Source organism: Ahaetulla prasina, chromosome 2, assembly GCF_028640845.1.
Source record: "Ahaetulla prasina isolate Xishuangbanna chromosome 2, ASM2864084v1, whole genome shotgun sequence".
In the NCBI taxonomy this organism is placed as follows: Eukaryota; Metazoa; Chordata; class Lepidosauria; order Squamata; family Colubridae; genus Ahaetulla; species Ahaetulla prasina.
Genome location: NC_080540.1, coordinates 80,869,295 through 80,893,936, shown reverse-complemented (window position 1 = coordinate 80,893,936; position 24,642 = coordinate 80,869,295). Strand labels below are relative to the sequence as shown.

General features: G+C 41.2%; 1 protein-coding gene across 2 annotated transcripts; it reads left to right on the top strand.

Annotated features, from left to right (window-relative positions):
* Positions 1-1,258: 1,258 nt before the first annotated feature.
* Positions 1,259-24,642, top strand: F12 (coagulation factor XII). 2 transcript variants are annotated; one of them, XM_058170505.1, is made up of 16 exons: positions 1,259-1,640; positions 2,503-2,629; positions 4,002-4,037; positions 6,052-6,088; positions 8,480-8,579; positions 8,787-8,857; positions 9,096-9,203; positions 10,444-10,578; positions 13,354-13,458; positions 14,354-14,525; positions 15,173-15,273; positions 15,352-15,625; positions 16,361-16,497; positions 17,044-17,187; positions 19,457-19,605; positions 24,330-24,642. In XM_058170505.1, exons 2-16 carry the CDS (start codon positions 2,582-2,584, stop codon positions 24,483-24,485), a joined length of 1,773 nt encoding a protein of 590 aa, XP_058026488.1. In that variant the 5' UTR covers positions 1,259-1,640; positions 2,503-2,581; the 3' UTR covers positions 24,486-24,642. The 2 variants fall into 2 exon arrangements, with proteins under 2 accessions (XP_058026488.1, XP_058026489.1); XM_058170506.1 differs by lacking the exons at positions 1,259-1,640; positions 4,002-4,037 and having other exon boundaries at positions 2,527-2,629.

The following is a 24,642-nucleotide window of genomic DNA, read 5'->3' as shown; positions in this document are numbered from 1 at the left end:
GAAAAATGTTAAAATCTTCCATTATAAAAACACAGCAGACAAAAAATATTAAGAGTTAAAATCATGGTCACAAGAGAGCAAAGAAGGGAGCCAGACACATGGGGAGGGGAGATAGGGTTGAATTTTAATTAGACAACCACTTCCAGTATGAAGCTTTCCCATTGGGTCCGCAACCCATCGGGCAGAGCCAGGTCTTAAGGTTCTGTGATATATTAGGAGGGTGGGAGCCAATCTTAGCCCAGGCGGTAAGATGTTCCAGAGGGCAGGAGCCATGGCAGAGAAGGCTCTTCCTGCCAGCCAAAATTCCTTGGCTGATGCAATCCACAGTTTGCCCCTTCTACCAGCACAGGTTGGGACCAGCCAGTCCCATCGGGGTGAGATGGTTCCTCAAGTAGTCTGGACCCATACCATGTAGGGCTTTAAAGGAGATGACCAACATTTTGAATTATACCGGAAACAGACCAGCGATCACTGCATCTCACAAAGCAGTGATGTAACATGAACCATTCTAGTGGGCCTAAGAACTGCCTGTACCACTGCACTCTGCATCCAGCTGTAACTTCTGAAAGCTCTTCAAGCATTTGAATGCACACCTTCCTCTTCCTATTTTTCCCACAACAATAAGAGGTGACACAACAAACCGTGAGGCAAGCTGGGCTAAAGAAAAGTGACTGGCCCCAAATCACCTTGCTGGCTTTTATATGGCAGGACTAGAACTCATGGTCTCCTGGTTTCTAGCCTGATGCTTTAATCACCAATGGCCCAGATGTCAGTGGTTCCAGGAGAAATGCCCCATCCAAACATGGTCAATCAGTTCAATAAGCTAAAAAACACAACAAGAATGAATACCTTCACAGCATCTGCTTTGGCCATGGAAAAGCACAACTAAATTAAATGCACACTGGTACATATACTGTTTGTGGAAAGCAGTCCACGAGGCACATCCAACGAAGCAGATGTTCCAGCTGTTCCTCCATGGAGTTTCCGATCTGTTTGCTCAAGGCAGGATACTGTTCTCTTGCATGCGACATGAATTATGTCAGTTATGCAATAGGTACATTTGTATATAAGTATGTTCCAATACATGCCTATGCAGAATGAAAACTCCTGTCAATTCAGTGGAACTTACTTCCAACAAAAGATGTGCAAAATTGCAGCATAAAATTAGATTCATGAATTATTTTTTAATAAAATTCCCTAGGAAACATACGAAGAACATTTACAAACCTAATGAGCCACAAGATAAACTTACTGGATTGGCTAATTTTGAAACTCAGATACAATACTATTCTGTCCAGATTATCTTCAATCAAAAAGGAAGGCCTCCAAGAAGTCAAAATCATGATCAGAAAATTTCTCATTATGGTCAGGACAAGCACAAGAACTTGCCCACGTGTTCCTGGCTATAAATACTTACGGTATATTAGGTGGGGCTGAATATCCCAACAGTAATGGAGACCAAGGCCCTCATGAGGAAGCTCTTATTGTAAGAAACACACTTACGTTGTTTGATAGAAAACCTTTATGCGCTAGAATCTTTATTCTCTGACTGCAGCACCATCATTTGTATCTGAAACAAGCAGAACAAGAGTAAATCTGTCAGATCCCACATGGCTGCTGCTTATTTTTGTACAAAAGAGGTATGTGAAATTTGACTGGTAGCTGAAAATCCAATACCAATTTGGTAACTGTTGAAATGTCTGTTCTTTGTCCTCAGAATGCTTTGTTAAGGCATTCCTGGCAATTTAACCTGAGGGGAAACTGCGGCTGGTTTTTTGAGGGAAAAAGACATAACCTTTGGATAATAACAGCTAAACAACACATTGTATTGACCTGCAAGCCAAACTCTCAGCATCTTTAATCATGAGCATATTCTGGGAGGGAGGGAGCAGAAGAGAGTATGATTTGGATCCGGGCTTTGACAAAAAGACTTTCCTCCCTTGTGGACTCCACATTTCCTTCTATTGAGCTTTTAATAGCCACTGAGGAGGAACCTATGGGTGGTTTATGGGGAGATGCAGTAACATGGCAGGGAGATGTGAGCAACATCTTTCATCATCAGAACTTGGACCAGCAGACCTCTTCAATAACTGAAATGTCAGAAAAAAGTTCCTAATGAACTAGAATATTTGTAGCTCAGGGTTGAAATGAGGGGGCCTTGGTGCTCTCTGAGCTCATTACCCAAACAAGGTAACATCATCAGTGCTAGCCTAGAAGAAAGCTTCCACTGCTGAAAACATACACCTTCAAACATACACATCACAAGTCCAGCTACACCTGTGCATCTTTTATACAGGTGTAGCTGGGATCCCCACAAAATGGCATTCTTGCCAATTTTCTGCTGATAGAAGAGTGCCTGGGACACATAAATAATATGCACAGTCCCATTGGGGACTTATACTAAATCTTTTTTATTTGGCTCCAGTTACAATTCGGTGTTTATCCCCCTGGTGCAATCTCCATCCTGCTGAGTAAACCTAACACAAAGACCTTTGCTTTCAGATATATCGATCAGGAACTGTTTGTTCTGTCTAAAGCAGTCAACAAAACTTCTCTATTTCATCTGTCCCTGGACACCACCATGACAGCTCAGTTGCTGCTTCTCCTGCTATTTGCGAAGCTATTCTTGGTGAGATTCCAGAACATCAAATTTCATATTTCTTTCATTCTATTAGTATTTACATCCAACCTTCACATATAAGGTATTTGTCTATATGGGGAAATATAATGGAGACAAAATGAAAAATAAAAAATGAGTGAGGCATGGTCTAGAATCCTGAAGAATGAGCTGCAGAGTTGTTTCCTACCCGTTTCCTACCCAGAATATTTCAGATCTATTACTGGGACTAGCGATGTGCTCTCAAGTCTATTGACTCAAGCACAAGATTGGGATTTGTGAGCCTCAGGAGGCTTTTTTCTGTGTATTGTTTTGCAACATGAGATATGCTTCATTGTTATTCGTTTGTCTTGTGGGAGAAAAATATCCATTATTGAAAACAATTGGTTTCCTCAGCACTCAAGTAATCTATTGTCCTCAATGGTGTTTCTGGACCATCCTTATAAATGTTTATTAATGTTAGGGATCCTGTTTAAAAATGTGTGGAAGCTGTGTGGATTTGTTGCCATATCACCAGGGTCAGCTAACAGCACATTCCTACTCCCCTCCTCATGGAAACACCATTTTCTTGAGAGATGGAAGATTTTTAAACATTTGCATTTATATTTTGGACTCCAGAGGTCAAGTAGCACTGCTCTTAATTGTTCCCATGGGAGCTTTCATGTTGACTTTGAAAATGGTAACTTCTCCAAAATAAAACCACCCACACAGATAGTAAATTCCAAATGAGAATTGGAAAACTTTCACAAGGCTATTTCCTCCTGCACAATGCTTTACTTTCTTGTGAGCTTCTTAAGAGCCATAATAGGTATGCGTGTTTTAAGAGGCATAATAGGTATGGGGTTTTTTTCCTTCATTTCGCTATGCGATTTGAAAAGTAGCAGAAAAAGGACTCCTGCGGCAAAAAGGCCATTAAACTCCACATGTGTGATATATGGGATGGAATTAGATAAGCAGACTGCTCAGTTCAATGTTCATGCACATGTTTATGCTTATATGTATGAGAGGTGGGTGGTGGTTCTGTTTCAGTGGTGGTTTTGTTTCTTCTCTCCGTAAGTGTTGGCCTTGTGAGGTACTACAAGCATACCCAGGAGCAGGGGTCTCCAACCTTGGTCCCTTTAAGACTTGTGGACTTCAACTCCCAGAGTTCCTCAGCCAGCTTTGCTGGCTGAGGGACTCTGGGAGTTGAAGTCCACAAGTCTTAAAGGGACCAAGGTTGGAGACCCCTGCCCAGGGTACCAGTTCTGTCTTTATGGTAAGCTTATGTTAATAGAATCCTGCAAGTCTGAAAGTACATCTCTTCCCCCTCGCCTTTATACTCCAAGACAATAGGGAGCATCTCTTCTGAGTCTGCATGTTCCCATTCTTTTTCTCTTTTTTGCAGACTCAGCAGAAGGAATGGGATCCCGCAACTCCCAAGGTCATTCCTTCATACCATTATATTAAGCCATAAGTTATTTTGCTGTGGTCCTGGTTCCTTCTTTCCGGCTCTCTTCAGCTGGAGAGAGAAAAGAGGTTTTGCCTAGCAAGAAAGGGAAATGTGTCGTTTCTGGCAATGACATTATCTCCTGGATTCCATTTCCCTGCTACATAGCAGCTTTCTCTAACTGACAGGGATGGAAAGTGTACATATCTGTATTACGGAAGGCAGCTGTAAAAACAGCTTGCAGAGACAGCTGTTACAGCCTTCCATATATTCACTTAGTACATTAAAATTTACAGATACTTGTAAGACTTTGTAACTGGACAATATTTATTTATTTTAAAAATTTATATAGCCACTCATTTTATAATCAACTCTTGGTGGCTCCCAACACCATAAAAACCATAATAAAACTATAAACAACTATAAAACTAAGCATGTTAAAAACACTGAAAACCTGGCGCCAGGTGATATAGTCTCTTATGCCAGCGCTTTGAGGAAAAGCCAGATCTTCAAAGTTTTATGGAAGGCTAGGAGGGTGGAGGTTTGGTGAACTTCTGGGAGAAGGGTATTCCATAGGACAGGGACTGCCATGAAAAAGGCTTCCTAGTTTCCATCAGATATTTAGTGGAACGGACTAGCTAGCAATATGACCACTCTATCTAACCAGTTAGGAAAGTTAGTTATCCTTAGGGAAAGGTAACAGATAACCTGGCTGGACTCACCTGGACTTTAAAAGTGATGACCAGCACCTGGAATTGCATCCACTAAATCAGTGCAGTCCAAACAGTGCAGTCCACTAAGTCAGGAGATATTACATGTATAAAACTAGCGGTCTCCATTACGTGTGTGCTGCTGCATTCTGAACCAGTTGCAGTTTCTAAGCGGTTGCTTGCTTGTCTTAAAATAAAAGGGTACTACAAATGAATTGTCAAATACAGGTAGTTCTCACTTGCCAACCGCAATTGGGACCTGCAGCTCCATTGCTAAGAGACACAGTCGTTAAGTGAAACCTCCCATGATCATGCTCAACGTATTACATTGATAAGTACATTTATATTTTACTCTCTGTATGGTTACATCAAAGTTTTCTTTTTTCCATATTCTACATTTCTAATCAACATATCCATAAATCAGTTCGTTTTTTAATTTTTTCAACAAAAAGTCCATTAGGGATTTCCAGTCACTAATAAATGCAATAGTTGATTTTTCTCTAAGCAAATGAGTTGATTTTCTATCTCTACTAATTCCATCATTTTCACCAACCATTCCTCCATTTGAGGAAGATTTCAGAATCTTTCCATTTTTGCACATATGGTGGTCTCATAGCAATGATCATATATAAAAGTAATCTTCCTTGGCTTTTTTCAAATTGGCTGACCATTAATCCCAACAAAAAAATTCTACTTCCAGTTAAATCTTATTCTTTGGAATTCTTTATATCACTGTATGTATCTGAACTCAAAATTTGTATGCTTTTTTACAAGTCCATCAAGCATGATAAAATGACCCCTTATGTCGTCCACATTTCTAACATAAATTGCTGGTTTTCCCATTGACCTTGCTTGTTGGAAGCCAGCTGGAAAGGTCACAAATCATGACTGTGGGATGTTATGACTGCCATAAGTATGTGTTGGTTGTAAAACACCCTAATTGTGATTATGTAACCATGGGGACACTGCAATAATTGTAAATTCAAGGACCAATTGTAAGCTTACTTTTCAGTGCTGTCATAATTTTCAACAGTTACTGAACCTGGTAGTTAATAAATGAGGGTTACCTGCAAGTTAGAAGAAATATTAAACAAAAACGTCAAATAATGTGGGACATTTAATAAAAATCTGATAGCTTGTAGAAAGGGACAGGAGAGAAAATGTGTAAATACTTTATACTGATTTTAGCATCTTTCAAGGTGTTTCGTTATCTTGGAAAGAATGGAAAGTTGCTTTGCACAGAATGTAAATCAAGTTTTGTAAGGTTGCTGTGACACGGCCATTTGCTTTTTTGGCAGGGTGTCATTGGTATGCCCCATAAGGCGAAACATGAAGGTGAGTATGGCTATCCTAGTCTATAACGTTTCTAAAAGTTGGGCATGATAGGAGGGGGAGGGAGGGGGAGATTTTTGTGTCAGTCAAAGAAAAAAAGCAATCCTACCAAGTTCAAGCTTGGAGCTTCTAACTCCCTTCAGCTCAGCATAAAAGTGGGAATTTCCCCAAAAATGTTTTCTTGAGGGCTGCACCACATCTTTCACTGTTGGATCACTACAACACCATAAGCAACACCAGGAAATTGGATCTTGCCTCCATCATCTCCCCATTAGAGTTGCTTGGAAATCAGGACAGCTAAAGCAAGAATTGTGGCTAGGCCACATTTAATAGGAATAGAAGAAGGGGGCAAACAGGGGAAGCAGGAAGCAGGCCAGTGTGCTGATATACCAGTAGCAGCCCAAAGTTGCTACTGGTATATCAGGAATAAGGCTAGGTTGTTTCTACTATCTCCCCATCATCACCACCACATTAGCACTTAAGAAATGCAATAATCTTTCACCAGGGAAAGATGTAAGGGAGTGGAAGCCTCATTACAGGGTTGTTGCCTGTGTTTTTCAAAGAACTGTTTATGGTTTCCTGCAAGCAGAGACCAAGTGAGGGCATTTTTGAAAATGGGAGAAGAAGGATCACTATTTATAGGTAAAGGAGGGATGGGGGGTTATAAAAAGGTAACATGTTGCTGCTGGGAAAAGAATAACCTGCTGGTATTTTCTCCATGTCTCTCTGTCATTTATATTATTCATCCATCCATCCACCCATCTACCCATCCACCTATCTGAACTTGTGAAGTAATTGGCAGAAGATGGGATGGGGAGGGGAGATATTAAATGATCAAAATATTTTTTAAAAGAGCAAATGAATGACACAATTATTAAAGTGAGGTTTCTCAACTCCAAACCATGTTCGCTTCTGCAGCCAACAATTTCATGTTTTCTGCTCTTTCTGGCAGTCATTCTCAAAAGTCATTCTCATCCAACAAACTCCTTTCTCATTGGCTGCTTGGATTTAGATTTAGATTTAGATTTATTAGATTTTTATACCGCCCTTCTCCTGAAGGACTCAGGGAGGTTTACAGCCAATAAAAAACACATATAACAAAAGTTAAAAACCATTTAAAAAACTAATTCAATATGTGGCATAAAATTTAAAAGAAATAAAACCCCATTTAAAATTTAAAATCATGTTAAAACTAGCCCTGCACGATGAAATAAAAGAGTCTTCAGCTCGCGGCGGAAAGTCCGGAGGTCGGGGAGTTGACGAAGCCCCGGAGGCATCTCGTTCCAGAGGGCAGGAGCCCCCACAGAGAAGGCCCTCCCCCTGGGGGTCGCCAGCCGGCACTGCTTAACCGACGGCACCCTGAGGAGGCCCTCCCTGTGGGAGCACACGGGTCGATGGGAGGCAACCGGTGGTAGTAGGCGGTCCCATAGATACACCGGTCCTCTGCCATGGAGCGCTTTAAAGGTGGTAACCAGTACTTTGAATTGCACCCGAAAGTCTTGTGCTTTAATAATTTTTATCCTATAATTTTGGGGTAATTTCTACTAAATTGAGGTTCCCGCCCCACCACTTGCCATCCTTCTATTATATGTATGGATTGTACAACTTGGGTTGCATGGGCAGCCATTAATGGAGAATAAATTAGAAGACACGAAGATACATGGGGCAAGAGTGGCTCAGTCACAGCCATCTGTTCCTCCATGATGTTTGCTGCTGGCCCTTAAATCAGTTTTGCTGTGGATGCCTTTTCAGATCTGTGGTTGAGAAAATGCGATGCCCTTTCAGCACTTATGTTCAATGGAGCCTGAATTCTATGAAATACAGGTTATCCTCAACTTACAACAGTTCATTTAGTGACCATTCAAAGTTACAACGGTCCTGAAAAAGGTGACTTATGACCATTTTTCACACTTACAACCGTTGCAATAGTCACATGATCAAAATTCAGATGCTTGGCAACTGATTCATTATTTATGACGGTTGCAGTGCCCCAGAGTCACGTGATTCCCCTTTTGCGACCTTCTGACAAGCCAAGTCAATGGGGAAGCCAGGTTCACTTAACAGTTATGTTATTAAGTTGACATCTGCAATGGTTCACTTAACAACTGTGGCACAGAAGGTCATAAAATGAGGCAAAATTCATTTAACAAATGTTTCACTTAGCAACAAAATTCTGGGGCTCAATTGCGGCCATAAGCCGAGGACTACCTGCAATAAAAATAAAAAGACTTTTTTAAAAAGACTGCATAAAAAGACTTTGTCCTCTGTTATAATCAAAAGGTAGATAGATATGAAGGGAAGCTAGGTAGCCCTGCCCGATCACTAGCTGAAATGGGAGAGCTATAGGGCAGCCTTTTAGCACAAGAAATAGACCCATCTTCCTTTGTTTTGCAGTGACATCATCCAGTGAGGAATCCTGTCATTTCCCTTTCCGTTACCAACGCAAAATGCACTACTCCTGTCTCCCTGGTGGCTTTCTTAAATCTCAGCGCTGGTAAGTATTGATTGGCCAGAAAAGTATTGATTGCTCACAGGAACAATGAGAACTCGGGAGCATGCAGGGAGCAGAGAAGAGGACACTTTGAGCCTGAGGCTTGATTGACCTGGGGGGGGGGGAACAAAAGAAGTCACAATGTGCAAATTGTGGCATTGGCACATCTTCCCTGCACACCTTACATGAGACGAGACTCTTCCCTATCAGGTGCGCCACCACAGAAAACTATGACCGAGACCAACAATGGAAGATTTGTCAGAAAGAGGAAAGGCCAACAGGTAAGTCAGTGGTATTTATTTATTTGTTTAAGCCTGTGTATTATGGCCCAAACAAAGGATTTTTTTCAGAGGCAGCATTCCCTGTGAATGTATTTTACATGAAACCGTATTCCTAATATGGCTGCAATCCACAGTGTCAAATTTTACGCCCATGCTTTACTGTGGTTTTTACACAGTTAGATATTAGCTGTATCTATCCAAGGATGATAGTCTATACTCTATAGTCGTCTCTTTCCAGGGTACTGTGATCCTAACCCCTGCCAGAATGGGGGTGCCTGTGAAGCTAGAAAGGTTGGATTCCACTGCACCTGTACAGCTGGTTTCCATGGGAGACGCTGTGAGAAAGGTATGATTCTGGAGCTATAGCCCTGTCACCTTATTTATTTATTTTATTTATTTATTTATTTATTTAATTTTGTCAAGACAATATATACAAGCATAACACAAAAAGATTATATAATGTATAAACAAATATATGAGGAGAAACAAGGAAGTATAAGCATATATATATATGTTTTCTGAGGTTTTCGCGGGTGTTTGTATGTAGGTCTTTGGTTATTCGGGTTTTCTCCCGCGTAAAATTGGAAGTGTCTTGGCGACGTTTCGACGAAGTCTCATTCGTCATCTTCAGGCTTCAGCTTCATTGCTCCCAGAAGCACGAAGCTGAAGCCTGAAGATGACGAATGAGACTTCGTCGAAATGTCGCCAAGACACTTCCAATTTTACGTGGGAGAAAACCCAAATAACCAAAGACATATATATATATATATATATATATATATGGAAGAAACAAAAGGACAGGAACGGTAGGCACGTTTGTGCTCTTATGCATGCCCCTTCCTGTCAGGTATAGAGGTCTTTGCACAGGGTCAATGTAAGATCATGCTTTTCCTTGCTGGAGTCTACAGGAGCCTATGGTGTTTCAAATTCATTGACTGATGATAGCCATAACTCCCTCTTAGAAGGAACTACTGGATTTCATAGTGTCATATTTTTCTTTCTGGCAGCATAGGGGGTCCAAAAGAAAAGAAAAAGAATTTTATGAATTAGTAATGGGGTTAATGATAGGGATGCAGTGGCTCAGTGGCTAAGACGCTGAGTTTGTCAATCGAAAGGTCGGCAGTTCAGCGGTTCGAATCCCTAGTGCTGTGCAACGGGGTGAGCTCCCATTACTTGTCCCAGCTTCTGCCAACCTAGCAGTTCAAAAGCACATAAAAAATGCAAGTAGAAAAAATAGGGACCACCTTTGGTGGGAAGGTAACAGTGTTCTGTGCACCTTTGGCATTTAGTTGTGCCGGCCACATGACCACAGAGACTGGTTCTTCGGCTTTGAAACGGAGATGAGCACCACCCCCTACAGTTGGGAACGACTAGCACATATGTGCGAGGGGAATCTTTACCTTTACCTAATGGGGTTTTAAGAAGCCAGATAACTTTTAAAATCTTCTAATGAGGCTATAGGCTTCCTCTGAACTGTAGAGTAGGGAGGGATGGGCTGTTTTTGTAAACCTCTCTGATGATCGGGCAGAATTGCTGAAGGTTAATATGAGCTGAGTCCAGTCTTAGCCCGTGGCTTAACTTCACAGAAGGCTGCTTTGGATCACAAAGATGGCTGCATGTTGGCAAGAACGAAACATGGCTGCAATATTTTCCCTCCACTGGACTGAAGGAGTGCCGCTGTGACAGAAAGAAGATTCTCTGCAAAACACTCCATGGAAAAGGTCAGAAGTGGCAGATGCAAGCTATCAACCAATTATATTGAAATAAAGGGGAGAAATCTTTCCATTGCATGTTGCTCAAAGTATAAGCTTCCCTTTCTAATAGAGTAGGATCACATAAAGACTTGAATAAAGTAAGAATTACATTTTTCACTGAGATTCAAATAGTAGTCAATACCAAAACTAATAGTTTCAATAGTAGTTGGTAGCATCTAACTGACTTTGGCTGATCTTAAAAAGTTAAATAGGATTAGGCCTAGTTATTATTTGAGTGGAAGACCAGTAAGCAACCCTATGGCTATTGGCTAGATTGGGAAGTTGAAAAAAGATCAAATTTCAATCTAAAATTAGTCCCAGAAACAAAGCTTGATTTGAAGAAGTTTTACTTTTTTCATGTATGAAGTCAGATGGCAGCATTACATTGACTAATAGAAGGCACCCTATGGCCAATTTTGTCTATTATTGGAACTCCTCAGACGCGAGTAGCCAGATGTTATTCTACCTACAGTATATCTGATGAGGCCCAAATGGGTGAAACGGATCACATGGTCCTTCCTGGTGGTCAACATAACTGAAAATTCCACATAGGATATACTCTGTATCCATGCAAGAAGTCATGTGAAACCTCAAACATGAGGACATGACGTAATATAACATTTATATCAGTCTGCTGTGAGAGGTTAAGGGAAGGTGGACTGTATATATCAGTGTTTCTCAGTCTTGGCAACTTTAAAACAGGTGGACTTCAATTCTCAGTATTACTCAGCCAGCAATTCTAGGAGTTGAAATCCACCTGTCTTATAGAGGCAAAAATTGAGACATACAGGTATAGACTATTATAATAGAAGTCATTGCTCTATCATGTGTGTGTATCTTTCAAAAAATCCCAAACGGTACTGGATTTTTTAAAAGAAGAAATATTTGGGGCTTTATTGATCTGCGTGAGAATGTTCTTACCTCTTTCAGTAGCCACCATCACTTCTCATCTTATTCTTGAAAAAGTCTTTTTCTTTAAATTCATTAATGAGGAATTCATCAGGCTACAGTTCCTTCTGGGCCAGCATACTGTGCCACTAGGATGCATTTGAGTTGCTCACCAGCCTGGATCGGGTGGATTAGAGTCCCCTTCCACTTTTACTTCTCAGGACCCTATTAAAGGCATCCTGCTGCCTCCGACTTGGGAGGTAGTAAACAGCCGCCAGTGATAGTGGCCATCTAGAAGCTGATGTTTTACAAAGCAGTTGAATCCCATTTTTGGCAGTAAATTCTGGCAGTAAATTCCGGAAAGCTTAACTGTGCTATATAAAATATTTCCTTCTGTCATTCCTGAATAACTTTGACAAGCGAGGGTGATAACTTTTCCTCTCACAATATGATTTCTGCCAGGCATGGATTTAATTAGTGTACTACTTTGCTCCTTTTTCTCTTTCATTCCAAGCTAAAGAGCCCTCCTTGCTGAATCCTTCCTCAGAGGGGAGCTGCTCCAGCCTCCTACCTGTTTTGATTGTCCAATTTTGCACCTTTTCTAGTACCATGATACAACTCTTAAGGGGTGGAGGCTGCATTCCAAGTGTGGTCTCACTATATATTTCCTCGAGGGTACAGTTTTACTGGCAGCTGTATGTTTGAATCCCTTCGTAATACTCAAAGCATAGAACCTGCACTCTTTTCGCAGCAGCTGCACACCTTAAAAGCCTGCTATAATTTGTGCATTTGTGTGCAATGTGTACTTAGGCCCCAGTATTACAGTAATACTAATTATAGATCATGTTTGCACAACATTATTGAATAAACTGATCTTCTTGGTTTATGCAATATATTGAATTGTGAGAGCCAGTTTGGTCTAGTGGTTAAAGCTCCAGGCTAGAAACTAGGAGACCGGGTGTTCTGGTCTCACCTTCAGCACGAAAGCCAGCTAGGTGACTTTGAGCCAGTCACACACACACACTTTCTCTCTCTCTCTCTCTCTCTCTCTCAGTGCATGATGTCAGCTCGGGCAACAAACTGGTCAGTCAATTCCTGTTATAACTAACAAACATTTGGTTGATCCAAAGAAATGGACTGCACCTGCCGGAAAAATGCTAGGAATATATATATGTGTGTGTGTGTGTGTATATTATGTATGTATGTATGAATGAATGAATGTATGCATATATATCTTCAACTGGGCTAGGTTTTAAATTTGTATTGATTTTAATTGGTTTTAGTATTTATATCATTTTAATTAATTTGGCTTTAGAATAAGTTTTTTAATTGTGATCTTAATCTGTATTTATATGTTTTTATTGGCCTGTGAACCGCCCTGAGTCCTTCGGGAGATAGGGCGGTATACAAATTTGATTAAATAAATAAATAAATAAATAAACATAAGTATGCTCCCCTGGAAGTTCTCCACCACCTCAGTTTAACTTTATCTTTTTTTTCCCCTGTGCAAGTGGGCAACATGAGAGAAAACCACCCATTAAATAATTTTGGAAGAAAGCCTCTAAATGTCTAAGTGGGCCAATGGACATACTGGAAGTTCAAAGTGTTGCCTTGCTCTATAATGCTAGTTTCCCCCAGTTTTTAAAATAATATTTTATTATTTTAATATAAAAGAAAAAGTAATGAAATAAAATAAATCAAATCAGGAGTGGCAGGGGTCCTCGGAGGCCTCAAGGAAGGTGGGCTTGTTGGAGATCCAGGAGCTAAGTCAACACAAGCTACCAAATGTGAGTCTACCATTGTTTGAGCTGGCATGACAGCTTCTTCTGTATCTTTCTCTATTGGGACCCACAGCGTGCAGAAGCAACCCTTGTCTGAATGGAGGTCAGTGCATACAGATGGGTCAGAACTTGGTCTGCAGCTGTCCTGAAAATTTTTCTGGACCACTGTGTGATATAGGTATGTTTACAATCTTATTTTTCATATATCTATCTTCACAGCACTAAAGTTGTGCTAGAGAAAGGGCAAAAATAATGATAATAATTGGCAGATATGTCATATGCCAGCATAAAAGAAAAGAAAATAACCAAGGTGAAATTATGAGCCCACTGAGAAAAAATAAATTTGTTATATTTCTGTCTTGGCTTTGGATTCTGTATAAAATATCCAGTCAATGCAATTATATTTTATAGTTTCCTAGGCTGATGTTATGGACAGATGGGCTCTCACTGCTGGATGTATGATAAAGTCAAAGAAACTTCTGAGTTGTGGGTTTTGAGTTGCAAAAGTATGCTGTGTCCAATAAATGTAAAAGAAGAGGGGCAGAGCTGATTAGGACGATCCATGTAATAGAAACATTCTAAGCGAGGGCCAACTTTATTCCTCTGGCCCAGCATTAACATCCACTTTCTGTAAAGCTTTTTCAAAGGACAGAAAAATCAAGTGCCAGCAGAATGATTGCCTCAAATGGAGAAGACTGGCAGTTGGTCATATAAAATGATGCCAAGGAAGAAAACAGAGGCATTTGTTCTATATTCCTGATCAGATAGTACCTATTTACTGATTTAACTGCCAGTCAGACTCTGTATGTAGGCCATCACTTCAAGCCAGGGGCATTGTGGGGAGGGGGACATTAAGAAAACCATGGTCACAATCTTGGCCATCGTCTTGACTTATTTGAGCCCTCCTTGTAGGTGCTCCTCTCTCAAGGAAAACAAAATACGCCCCCTATATGTGACCCCCCCCCTATATGTGACCCAGAAGTTGGAGGGTATTCTGAAATCACGGTAAGGAGTCAGACGCCTCACATTTTTCTTCAATTTTACAATCTGTCTCTGATCTCTTTGTGCCCTAGATCACACTGAAATCTGCTACAGTGGGAATGGGCACCTATACCGAGGAATGGCTCAGACTAGTTCCTCAGGGGCCCCATGTTTACCCTGGGACTCCCCGATCCTGCTTATGGAGTATTCCATCAAACTCAGGAATGCAGTAAGCCTGGGCCTAGGGGAACATGCCTTCTGCAGGTGAGACAAAGTTTTAGGGTGGACCTTTCCCCACTGGTGAGTTGAAGGACTATCCACCTACCCTTGAGTTGTCATAAAACAATATTACCCCACTGCCAGTCTTCTAGTAGGTCTGTTTCAGGTCACTGCACCCACTTCATTGCCCTCTAAGGGTGACCAAGCCAATCAGAGTGTACGTATTCTGAGGCCATCCTTGAAAGGTGTCAGAATAAGGAGGGAAATAATTCTTGTAGAGTAAGTCAGCTAAGGATGATCTAAGGCAGTCTCATCAATAAAATGGAGACTAGTTGAAGGGAACCTCACTGGAGCAAAAGAAAAAAAAAATTGACATTGATGGGACATGGTGTATGTGGTAGTTAGAGGTACAAATGGGCAAAGTAGATCCATTTAATGAGAATCAAAGAAAGAGACAATATATTGTAAGCCGCCCAGAGCTACCGTATGGTAAGGTGGGCGGCCGAAAATTTTTATAATAAATAAATAAATATAAAGGGTTGAAAAAGTAAAGTATCCAGGGATGTAGAAAGTCCAACTGCTCCTAAGAAGTAGAATAGATTAAGGAAAATTGAAATTATAAGAAAGGGAACACTAAATTGTAAAGGAATATTCGTCTAACCTGAAAAATCCTAAACATTTTCTTTGGGCAGAAATCCAGATAATGACACCCAGCCTTGGTGTTTCTTGCTACAAGACAGACGAATCACCTGGGAGTACTGTAACATTACTCGCTGTTACCCCCAAAGTGCTGGTAAGACAAATCATTCTCTATGAAAGAGCTGAGTATAGCTGAACCCCAGAAGTGAATGAGTCGGGTGTTTTTTCACAGGTGAACTGATAACAAAAGTGGCAGGAGCATCTCTGGAAGAGATGACCAAGAGCCATGTGAATAGAAGCCCCCAATCTGCCGCTATCTCAGCTCCAGTTTGTGGACAACGCTATACAAAAGTTATTTCCTCACGCAGTCGTATCGTAGGAGGTATGGTAGCACTTCCTGGTGCCCATCCTTATCTTGCTGCTCTCTACATTGGAGAGCAATTCTGTGGAGGAAGTCTTATTGATTCCTGTTGGATCCTGACTGCTGCACATTGTCTAGAATTCAGGCAAGTCTCAGTGTCTTTTCCATGCTATGACTATTACTCACCTGTTAGGAACTTTGGAATTTCAGCAGGATCTTATTGATGATCTTGGTGACTAACCAGACCTGTTCTATAATAGCAAAGATAGATTGCCATAAATTGTCCTAATCCCAAATTGTTTAGGATCTACCTGATTCAATGACTAACAGGTGGCCATGAACTTATTTTAGTTTTAGTGTAACTCCTGCACAGCTCTGCACAGTTAGGTGTCCTATTCACAACCTAGCTACCACATTCTACCTCAGCTGCAAGTTCCTGATCAACTGGAAGGACAACCCTGGCATTTAACATATGTCAGTTATCTAAGCTTTGCATTACTCTTGTGTAAACAAAAGTAACTGAGTGTCCCTGCCCCTTGGCTTAAGTAGATGAGGCCATTAGCCTAATTCAAAAGGCCTTGAAGCATTCATTTGAGATCTCTGGCATTACCAATGTTTTCCGTTCTTGATAGTCTGCTACATTGGATGGAAAGATTAAAGGGAATATCTGCCCCCACTTTTAGCTTTGGTCCTGCTGATTTTCCCCCTCCCTCAAAAGACTGTCTTCTTCTGCTCCAGAGAAGTTTTCCATAACACACTGCCCTCAAGATGTTGGAATCATGGGGTTTCTAATTAACACATCATGCATTGTTAAAGGCTCCTTTAGAGAATCTAGTTCTCACCTCAAAGAGTTCTGCTGATCATATATTTTGTGCTGTAGGCCAGATGTGTCTAGAATTTCAGTGGTGCTTGGCCAGATCTTCTACAACACCAGCACTGAAGGCACTGTGAAGTTCGAGGTAGAGAAGTATCAACTGCATGAGAATTATTCACAAATAACTAAGGACCATGACATTGGTGAGGATCTCTTCTTTTAAATCCAGCCCTCAAGGGTTACAAATATCTATTTCATCCACACTCTCCAGCTTTGGAAATGAACATCTCTTAGCTTCCAGTGTCTCCCAGACTCAGTACAAGCGATGCCTAGTTCATCTTAGATTGTCCACAGGGTGTTCATTGTATACCTCAGTTTCCATTAAGGGCAAGCAGCTTTCAGAAGCAATTCAAACCTAGTGGATGGGTGAGGCATCTATGGAATTAGACTGACCATGGTAGCTGGGTCTGATCAGAGTGATAATCATTATCTAGAATGGCACAGTTTTATTGTTGAAGCCTAATCCATGCACCGTAGCTCTAGCATGCTGTGATAAAAATAATACTGGGTTTTGCAGAACTCGTCATATGCTTCTTATATGAAAGAATCTTATTTTGTTCTAAGTCTCCATGCCTTCAGCCATACTCCATTAGGAGCAATACCAGCCTTTTTACTCTTTCATTCAATCTGTCTGCTTCCTGAAATCTTCATATTTGAGCCCTAATTCAGTTTTGGCCTGTTATCCCCAGCTCTGGTGCAACTGAAGGAACAGTCCCCAGGACATTGTATTGGATTTTCAAACTCCATTTCACCTATATGTCTGCCTGGTACCTTGGAGACAGCTGACAGCAATGAACACTGCCAAATTGCAGGATGGGGACATATGTATGAAGGTAAGGAAACAATGCTAAACAGATAACAGATAATTACAAGCCAGACTTGAGGGTGGCCTGACTGCTATCATTCTATATCAAGCATTATCCATTCATTAACTTTATTAGGGGAAAATTATGTTTTCTCATTTTGTCTCCAGCCCCTTATAACCTGCTTGATGAGCCTATGTAACCCAATATTATGTTCCCAGATGCAGAGCCAGATACAATGGTACAGGAGAACACAAGGGCCATAGCCTTCTTATGCTTGTGTTTTCCAGTAATTGGCATCCAGATGCAACTTACTTTTGATTTAATATTAGACAAGGCATGTAGCCATTACTTTTATGGAAGCAGAACAAGATAGGGTTTACAGAATGCAATTTACAGAATGGTTTTTCCAATCTTAAACTATACCAGTACAATGATTCCTTGAAACTTGTTGGTCTTCTGCTGAGATATTTGCTTTCAGGTCTAGCACGCAATGTCCTTAAAACAGTTTCCCACTCTGATACTCCCTAGAAAATAAGTCCAATTTTGCTGGTTAACAAATGTAGGAATACTAGATTGACACATCTAGGGAACACGATATCAAAGAAAGGTGCTTTAAAAAGCAGCAGTAATTTCATTTACTGTCTGGTTAGTAAAAACATTTCCTGCAGAACTAAACTAAATTCTTCCTTACAAGAGCAGGGGTTTGAGGCTGTCAGCAGTCATATATTTTTGCAATGGCTATATGGTATGGTAAATGAAGTTGGTAGGGCCGAGATGATTTAAAGAGGATCATTTTCCTCCCAGTATGATGGATCCTGATACCCAACACTCTCTAGGAGAACTCCCATGCAGTGCAGTTTTCATTTTTCAGTCTCCTCTGAGTGTTTTCACGTGTTTTGTTTTGATTGCTTTCATTTCTGGAGACTTCAGAATTCTGAGAACAGGCTGAGAATACCCAGAGCCAATCAGTTCTCTTTCTTATCAACCAACAGAAAAAAAACAACAGAAATGATCCTTCAGTCAATGCCCCGCCTTCTCTGAATTAAAGCAGTTCCTAGAGCAGAGGTCTCCAACCTTGGTCCCTTTAAGACTTGTGGACTTCAATTCCCAGAGTTTTGCTGGCTGAGGGACTCTGGGAGTTGAAGTCCACAAGTCTTAAAGGGACCAAGGTTGGAGACCCTGTCCTAGAGTAACAAAATTCCCCCCTTGTCCGTGTTCTCTGTAAAAAGGAAAAAGAAGAGCATCAATCTCTTCCCGGCCTCCCTGTTTCAGTTTTCATGCTGCCTGAGCAATTTGCAAACCTGATCTCTGGGTGTGAAGAAAAAAATAGGATGGCCACCCAGATATAGCCTCCTTCCTTCTCTTCTAAATCGATTTAAATTGAAAACTGTGATGATGGCATACTGCAAATTTGCACCCAGGTGTTTTCCTTAGCATCTACATCCATGAGTATAGGTTTCACTGAAGAGCCTCTGTATATGTGTACATGGGTGTTTCGGAGAGAATAATGGTTCACTTCAACCCAGAACCTTCAAGGCCTGGTGAGACAGGACTTTAGTGCATCCTGTTTAAAGAAGCAAGGAATGTCAAGCAGGGTCATTTTTACAGAAAGTGTGAAGGAAAAAACCTGACTAGAGAATTAAGACTGAACTCGCTAAAATATTGCTTATGAAACCTACCAAAGAGCTCTGAATTCAGGCCACAGGGAGATAGTAAGGCAATGGTGAAATTCAAATTTTTTTACTACCGGTTCTGTGGGTGTGGCTTGGTGGGCGTGGCTTGGTGGGTGTGGCAGAGGAAGGATATTGCAAAATCTCCATTTCCACTGCACTCTAGGGGAAGGATACTGCAAAATCCCCATTCCCTCCCCATTCCTGGGGAAAGGATACCGCAAAATCTCCATTCCCACCTCATTCTGGGGTCAGCCAGAGGTGGTATTTTCCAGTTCTCCGAACTACTCAAAATTTCTGCTGCCAATTCTGCAGAACCTGTCAGACTCAGAACCTGCTGGATTTTACCCCTGTAGTAAGACAAGATGTCTGATGATCGGCAAAACAGTCCAATTCCTACAGTGCTGCAAATAGTTAAAGAGAAGATTTGCCCTTTGAGTTGCATTTCTTCTAGCCAATCTAGAAGAAAAGGGGCTGATCAAGGGGGAACAACTTTGTGAACACAAGTATGTGGGTCCAGTTCCAAAACAGAATAAATGCTACCAGTATGTGTGAGAGATCCTGACAAAACCTGGAGCAAGGTCTCGTGTGTGTCAATGTGCTTCTTTCTTTGGTTTCCTCTTTAGGAGCTGACAAATTCTCTGTATATCTGCAGGAGGCAGATGTGCCCATCATTCCCCATGAGCAGTGCCGTTCCCCAGAGGTACATGGGCCCCAGATTACCCAACACATGCTATGTGCAGGGTACCTGGAAGGAAGAATTGATGCATGCCAGGTAAACCAATTCAAAGTAAAGGCAGGTTGCAGGGGAGCCTTCGGAAAGTCTAGCCTTTGGGGCAGTGGTAGAATTCAAATATTTTTACTACCAGTTCTGTGGGCGTGGCTTGGTGAGCATGGTCTAGCTTGGTGGGCGTGGCTTGGTGGGCATAGCAGGGGAAGGATACTGCAAAATCTCCATTCCCACCCCACTCCAGGGGAACGTTACTGCAAAATCCCCATTCCCATCCTATTTCTGGGGCCAACCGGAGGTAGTATTTGCCGGTTCCCTGAACTACTCAAAATTTCCGCTACTGGTTCTCCAGAACCTGTCAGAACCTGCTGGATTTCACCCCTGCTTTGGGGCAGAACCTGTCAAGTGTGCCAGGAAGGTTTTTTTGTGTGTGAACTTCCCATAGAGCCGTACATTTGGAACCCCTTATTCAAACTTTACATCTCAGCTCAATCTCAGCTTGCATTCAGAATGTATGTATGTATTATTTTTACTTATTTATTAAATTTATATGCTGCCCATCACACGGTTTGAGGTAGAGAGAATAGAATAAAATAGATTTTAAGAAGAAAAGGTTCCATATTATAACCTACATTTCAAAGACAGTCTTTCTGTAGCACTCTCTAGGGCTAATAGGCCAGGGGTGAAATGCTCCTGGTTTGCACCGGCTCGCCCGATTAGGTAGCGATGGCAGCTGCTGGTTCAGAGGACCGGTAGCAAAAATCCCTGGCCCGCCCCCCTGCCTCTGCTGAGCCGCACCATCAGCACAGGTTTTTTTTTTTTACTTTTAAGTTTTTCTTCAGCGGAAACATGCCTTTAAAAGTAAAAAAAACAACCCTGTGATGATCGTGGGACTGAGCAGAGATCACCAAAACCCTTTAAAAGTTTTTTTTTTAAAAACCTCCTCAGCCGAAGGGAAAAGAAACAAGAAAAAAAAAAGAGGTTTTAAAAGCCTCCTCTGAGGATCCCAGAGGAGTTTCCTGATCCTCACAGTCTTTTAAACTCACTTTTTAACAGCCCCCACTTACAAGAGCCCCCACCCATGCCCAGCCAATTCCCCCTCCTCACTTACCTATAATTACTGCTCTTTCGGGCTGGCAACGCCATGCTTTCTTCAGCTACTGAAGAAAAAAAAAAAAGCTTGCTTTGACTTCCTGCTTTGCTGGCTGAGGAACTCTGGGATTTGAAGTCCACATTAAAATAAAATAAAATAAAATAATAAAATAAAATATTTGTGCAGCTTTCTGAGATTTGGTGTGTTTCTGTAGTGTTTCACTCTAACTACACAAACACAAAATCTCAGCTGTATGCGGCATTTTGTGTGTGTGTGTGAGAATTGTGTGTGTGTAAAGTGTGAAAGTTGGTTTTTGAGCTTTTTGAGGCTGTGTGAAGTGTGAAGTGCAGCTGCTTTTACACTGTGTGTGAGTCAATTGTGTTGTGTTGTGTGTTTGTAAAGTGTGAAAGTTGGTTTTTGATACCTCTTATTGTTTTGTATACTTGTTTATTATTTTTATTATTTATTGTTATTGGCCATGCCCACCCAGTCATCTGACCACCAAGCCACACCCACCAATTGAGCCACGCCCACAGAACCGGTAGGGAAAATTTTTAGATTTCACCCCTGCAATAGGCTACCTTGCACTTCTCTCCAATGTTATTCTTCCTTTTGAAGTTCTCAGTTAAATCCCATCATATTAATAAAATTATACTTTAGAGGTTTGTGGTGATATCAAGTAATACTTATCCCAGTTCAGGTTCTTAATAGCTGCTTCAGAAAAAACCTACATATTACAGAGAAGTGAAAAATGGTTCTTTCCCCATAGTCAATTTAAGTGCTATTCTCCTGTCTCTGAACTGGCAGAAAACTCTAGAGCAGGAGTGACAAACTGGAATTCTTCAAGAGCCATATCAGCATTGTAATTTCTTCTCCGCGGGCTGACAAGAGTGGGTGGGTGGGTGGGTGGAGAGAGATGGGAGAGATGGGACAGGAAGGACACCTCCTGTAGCACTCTGCCAGCCAAAACGGAGCACTGGTAGGGCAAATATTTTAAAAAAAATTTTTAAAAAAAGCCAAGGGGACATGACAAGGTTCACTCATCTTTTGGGCCTGGCACGTTTGGCCTCTGGGGACACGCCGCTTTCTTCCTTCTCCCGCCGTTTTGCTGCTTTGGAGCTCACCCGATCACTTCATCCCAGACTAGGTGTGTGTGTGAGAGAGTGTATGTGTGTGTGAGAGAGAAACAAGAAAAAAGAAAAGGAAGGAAGGGAGAAAGAGACTAGGAAGGAAGGAAGGAAGGAAGGAAGGAAGGAAGGAAGGAAGGAAAGAAAGAAAGAAAGAAAGAAAGAAAGAAAGAAAGAAAGAAAGAAAGAAAGAAAGAAAGAAAGAAAGAGGAAAGGAGATAGATGAGAAAGAGAGAGAAAAAAAAGAAAAGGGAAGGAAGGAAGGGAGAGAGAGAGAGAGAGAGAGAGAGAGAGAGAGAACTGTGCTATTATTTTTAATTGTTCCATTATTTATCATGTGTTAATATTTTACACTGTCCCTACACCTAGAGTGATTTTACTGCCTTTCTTTTGCCTGACATATTTTTCAGGTATTTACATGCATTCAATGTCTATAGTCCACAGCATAAATTTGTGTGTGTTTATTTTGCACATCAGGTTGCATAAGTCCATCTTAATATGCTATTCCTGGTATGTGATGTTTTGTATACATACAAAGAAAGAAGCACTCTTGTGATCTTTGACTTTTAGGTTTGCTGTCAAACATCAGCCATAATACTAATGACTGTTTTGAACAATATACAGATTGTATTACATGAATGGCTATTTTATATGTGAAATTATGACTGAAATATTTCTGCACCTATATTGTTTCTGTCAGGAAATTTCTCCTTAGTTTTAGGTTGCTTTTCTCTTTGTTCAGTTTCCATCCATTGCTTCTTGTTTTGCCTTCTGATGCTTTGGAAAATATATTGCCCCCCCTTTTTTTTTCTGGCAGCTCTTTAAAAGGCTGTTGTCTATCACACTCTTGGGCAAAGCATGTGAGCCATTTCCTCCTTTCAGTGGTCCTTGAAAGTGCATCTATAGTATGTAGATAATAAAGTTGAAAAAAGATGAACAACATCTGTACAGAACTATAGGTACGTTGAGGCTGGGTGTGACAAAGAATGGCTGGGAAGGGAGGGGCCAGGTGAGGCACTCCTTGATATGAGTGACATTGAGTTGGCCACGCCCACCCAGTAACATGACCACCAAGCCAGGCCCACCAAGCAAGCCATGCCCATAGAACCAGTAGTAAAAAAATTTGGAACTCACCCCTGATACTGGCATTCTAAAGTTTTCACACTTTCAGGAATGCAGGGTAGGATAAACTATTGGCTTATCCTTCTAGCTTTGTGTTAATTTTCCTTTTTAAATGCCATTAACTGGTAGGAAGCATTGTCTTTACTTATCAGATGAGAAGATCTGAGAGTTTATCATTGGTTAAAACCAGGTATCTCTCCCAGTACACCAAACAACTGACCTGTGGGGTCATGAGTGCTCTAGTGAGTAATCCCCCAGTTAACTGATTTGTTTGATAGTGGTTTCAGTATTATTTTGTGCTGGTTCAGACACAATGGGGAATCTGTCAATATGTCACCCATGTTGTCCAATGGCTTCCGTGATGATCTCTGAGAATTTCCAGCTTTGGGGTTGTTGTTTTTTAGACTTCTCTGGTTCAGGTCTTTGTGTCTGCTATGATAAGGATTCTTAGTAAATCAGAAGGCTAAGAGACTGAGCAGGCCAGATGATCCATTGAGTTTTTGCTTCTGAGTGATTGTATAGGAGACCAGTGATTGGAAGGATATGCATAGTTCATTGCTGTGGTTGTATCATTTCATAGTATAGTTTGGATGGATTGCTACTCCTCTCTATACAGTTAGGATAGCCTGCTCCTAAAGACTTCCAAGAATCAAAATGATTCTGAATGTTTTGGGGTTTTCCAATGGATATGATTAGTGTTCCTGGTGAAGTCCTATGGTGCATATGCTTTGGTTAAGCTCACCCATAGTAGTACTTTTTTGGCTTAATATTATTCACCAAGTTGCTAAGAATAAAGAAGTTTATTATTAAATTATATTTCCACATTTGTAACTTCTGTGTTTATGAAGAGCTTTGGATACTCTGTAGCAGAAAGGATGATCTTATATTCTTGGAAGATTATGTGTGTGTACTCTAAAAGTATGAATGGTAAATATGGACCTAATATTTCATTTGCTGAAGCATGTGCACCAATGTTCCTTCATCTTATCCTGTTTTATCAATTACTTCTCCTACTTTTAATAAATCTATTTGATTTATCTTGTAGAAGTGAAGAGGTGTGGATTTATTGCATGCCTGCTGTTTTGAGATTTTGCTTCATTGAAATCAGGCACCCTTTTACGGTTTTCTGGAAAAACCGTAAAAAGAAAAGATCCCACTTAAGAACAAGCACTGCAGCAACTCCGTAGAGAGGACAGGGTTCAGACCAGCCCTGTGGGGAGACTGTTTTCTAAACAAAATTACTGCAACCAAAATCCCCACAACCAGGAGCCTCAAAATGGTAGTTTATTCTCAGGAAGTAAAGGGACTGAAGCAGACTACAGCAGATGGATTTGCAACCCCTACCAATTTTATTAAGAAAAGTTGAAGAGGCAATATATTGGATGCTGCCCTTTGCTGATCTATTTTTCTCCCCTTCTGTGTTTTAGGGAGATTCTGGCGGGCCCCTGGCATGTGAAGAGCGAGGCAAGGCCACCATCCGTGGCATTGTCAGCTGGAGCACAGGCTGTGCCCAAAAGAGCAAACCTGGGGTTTACACCAATGTCGCTCGCTACCTCAGCTGGATTCGGAGCAACATGCATTAGCAAGCCAGAGAGTGGAAAGCCAGTGAAATTGAAATCCTGGGCCATGCGGCAGCTCTCCCCATGGGCTTGAACATCTTCTTCTCTCTTATTGTATGTGCAGTTCCCTAGGCTAGATGCTCTGATGACAGAATCAGAGGATACCAGTTGTGTGGGTTAC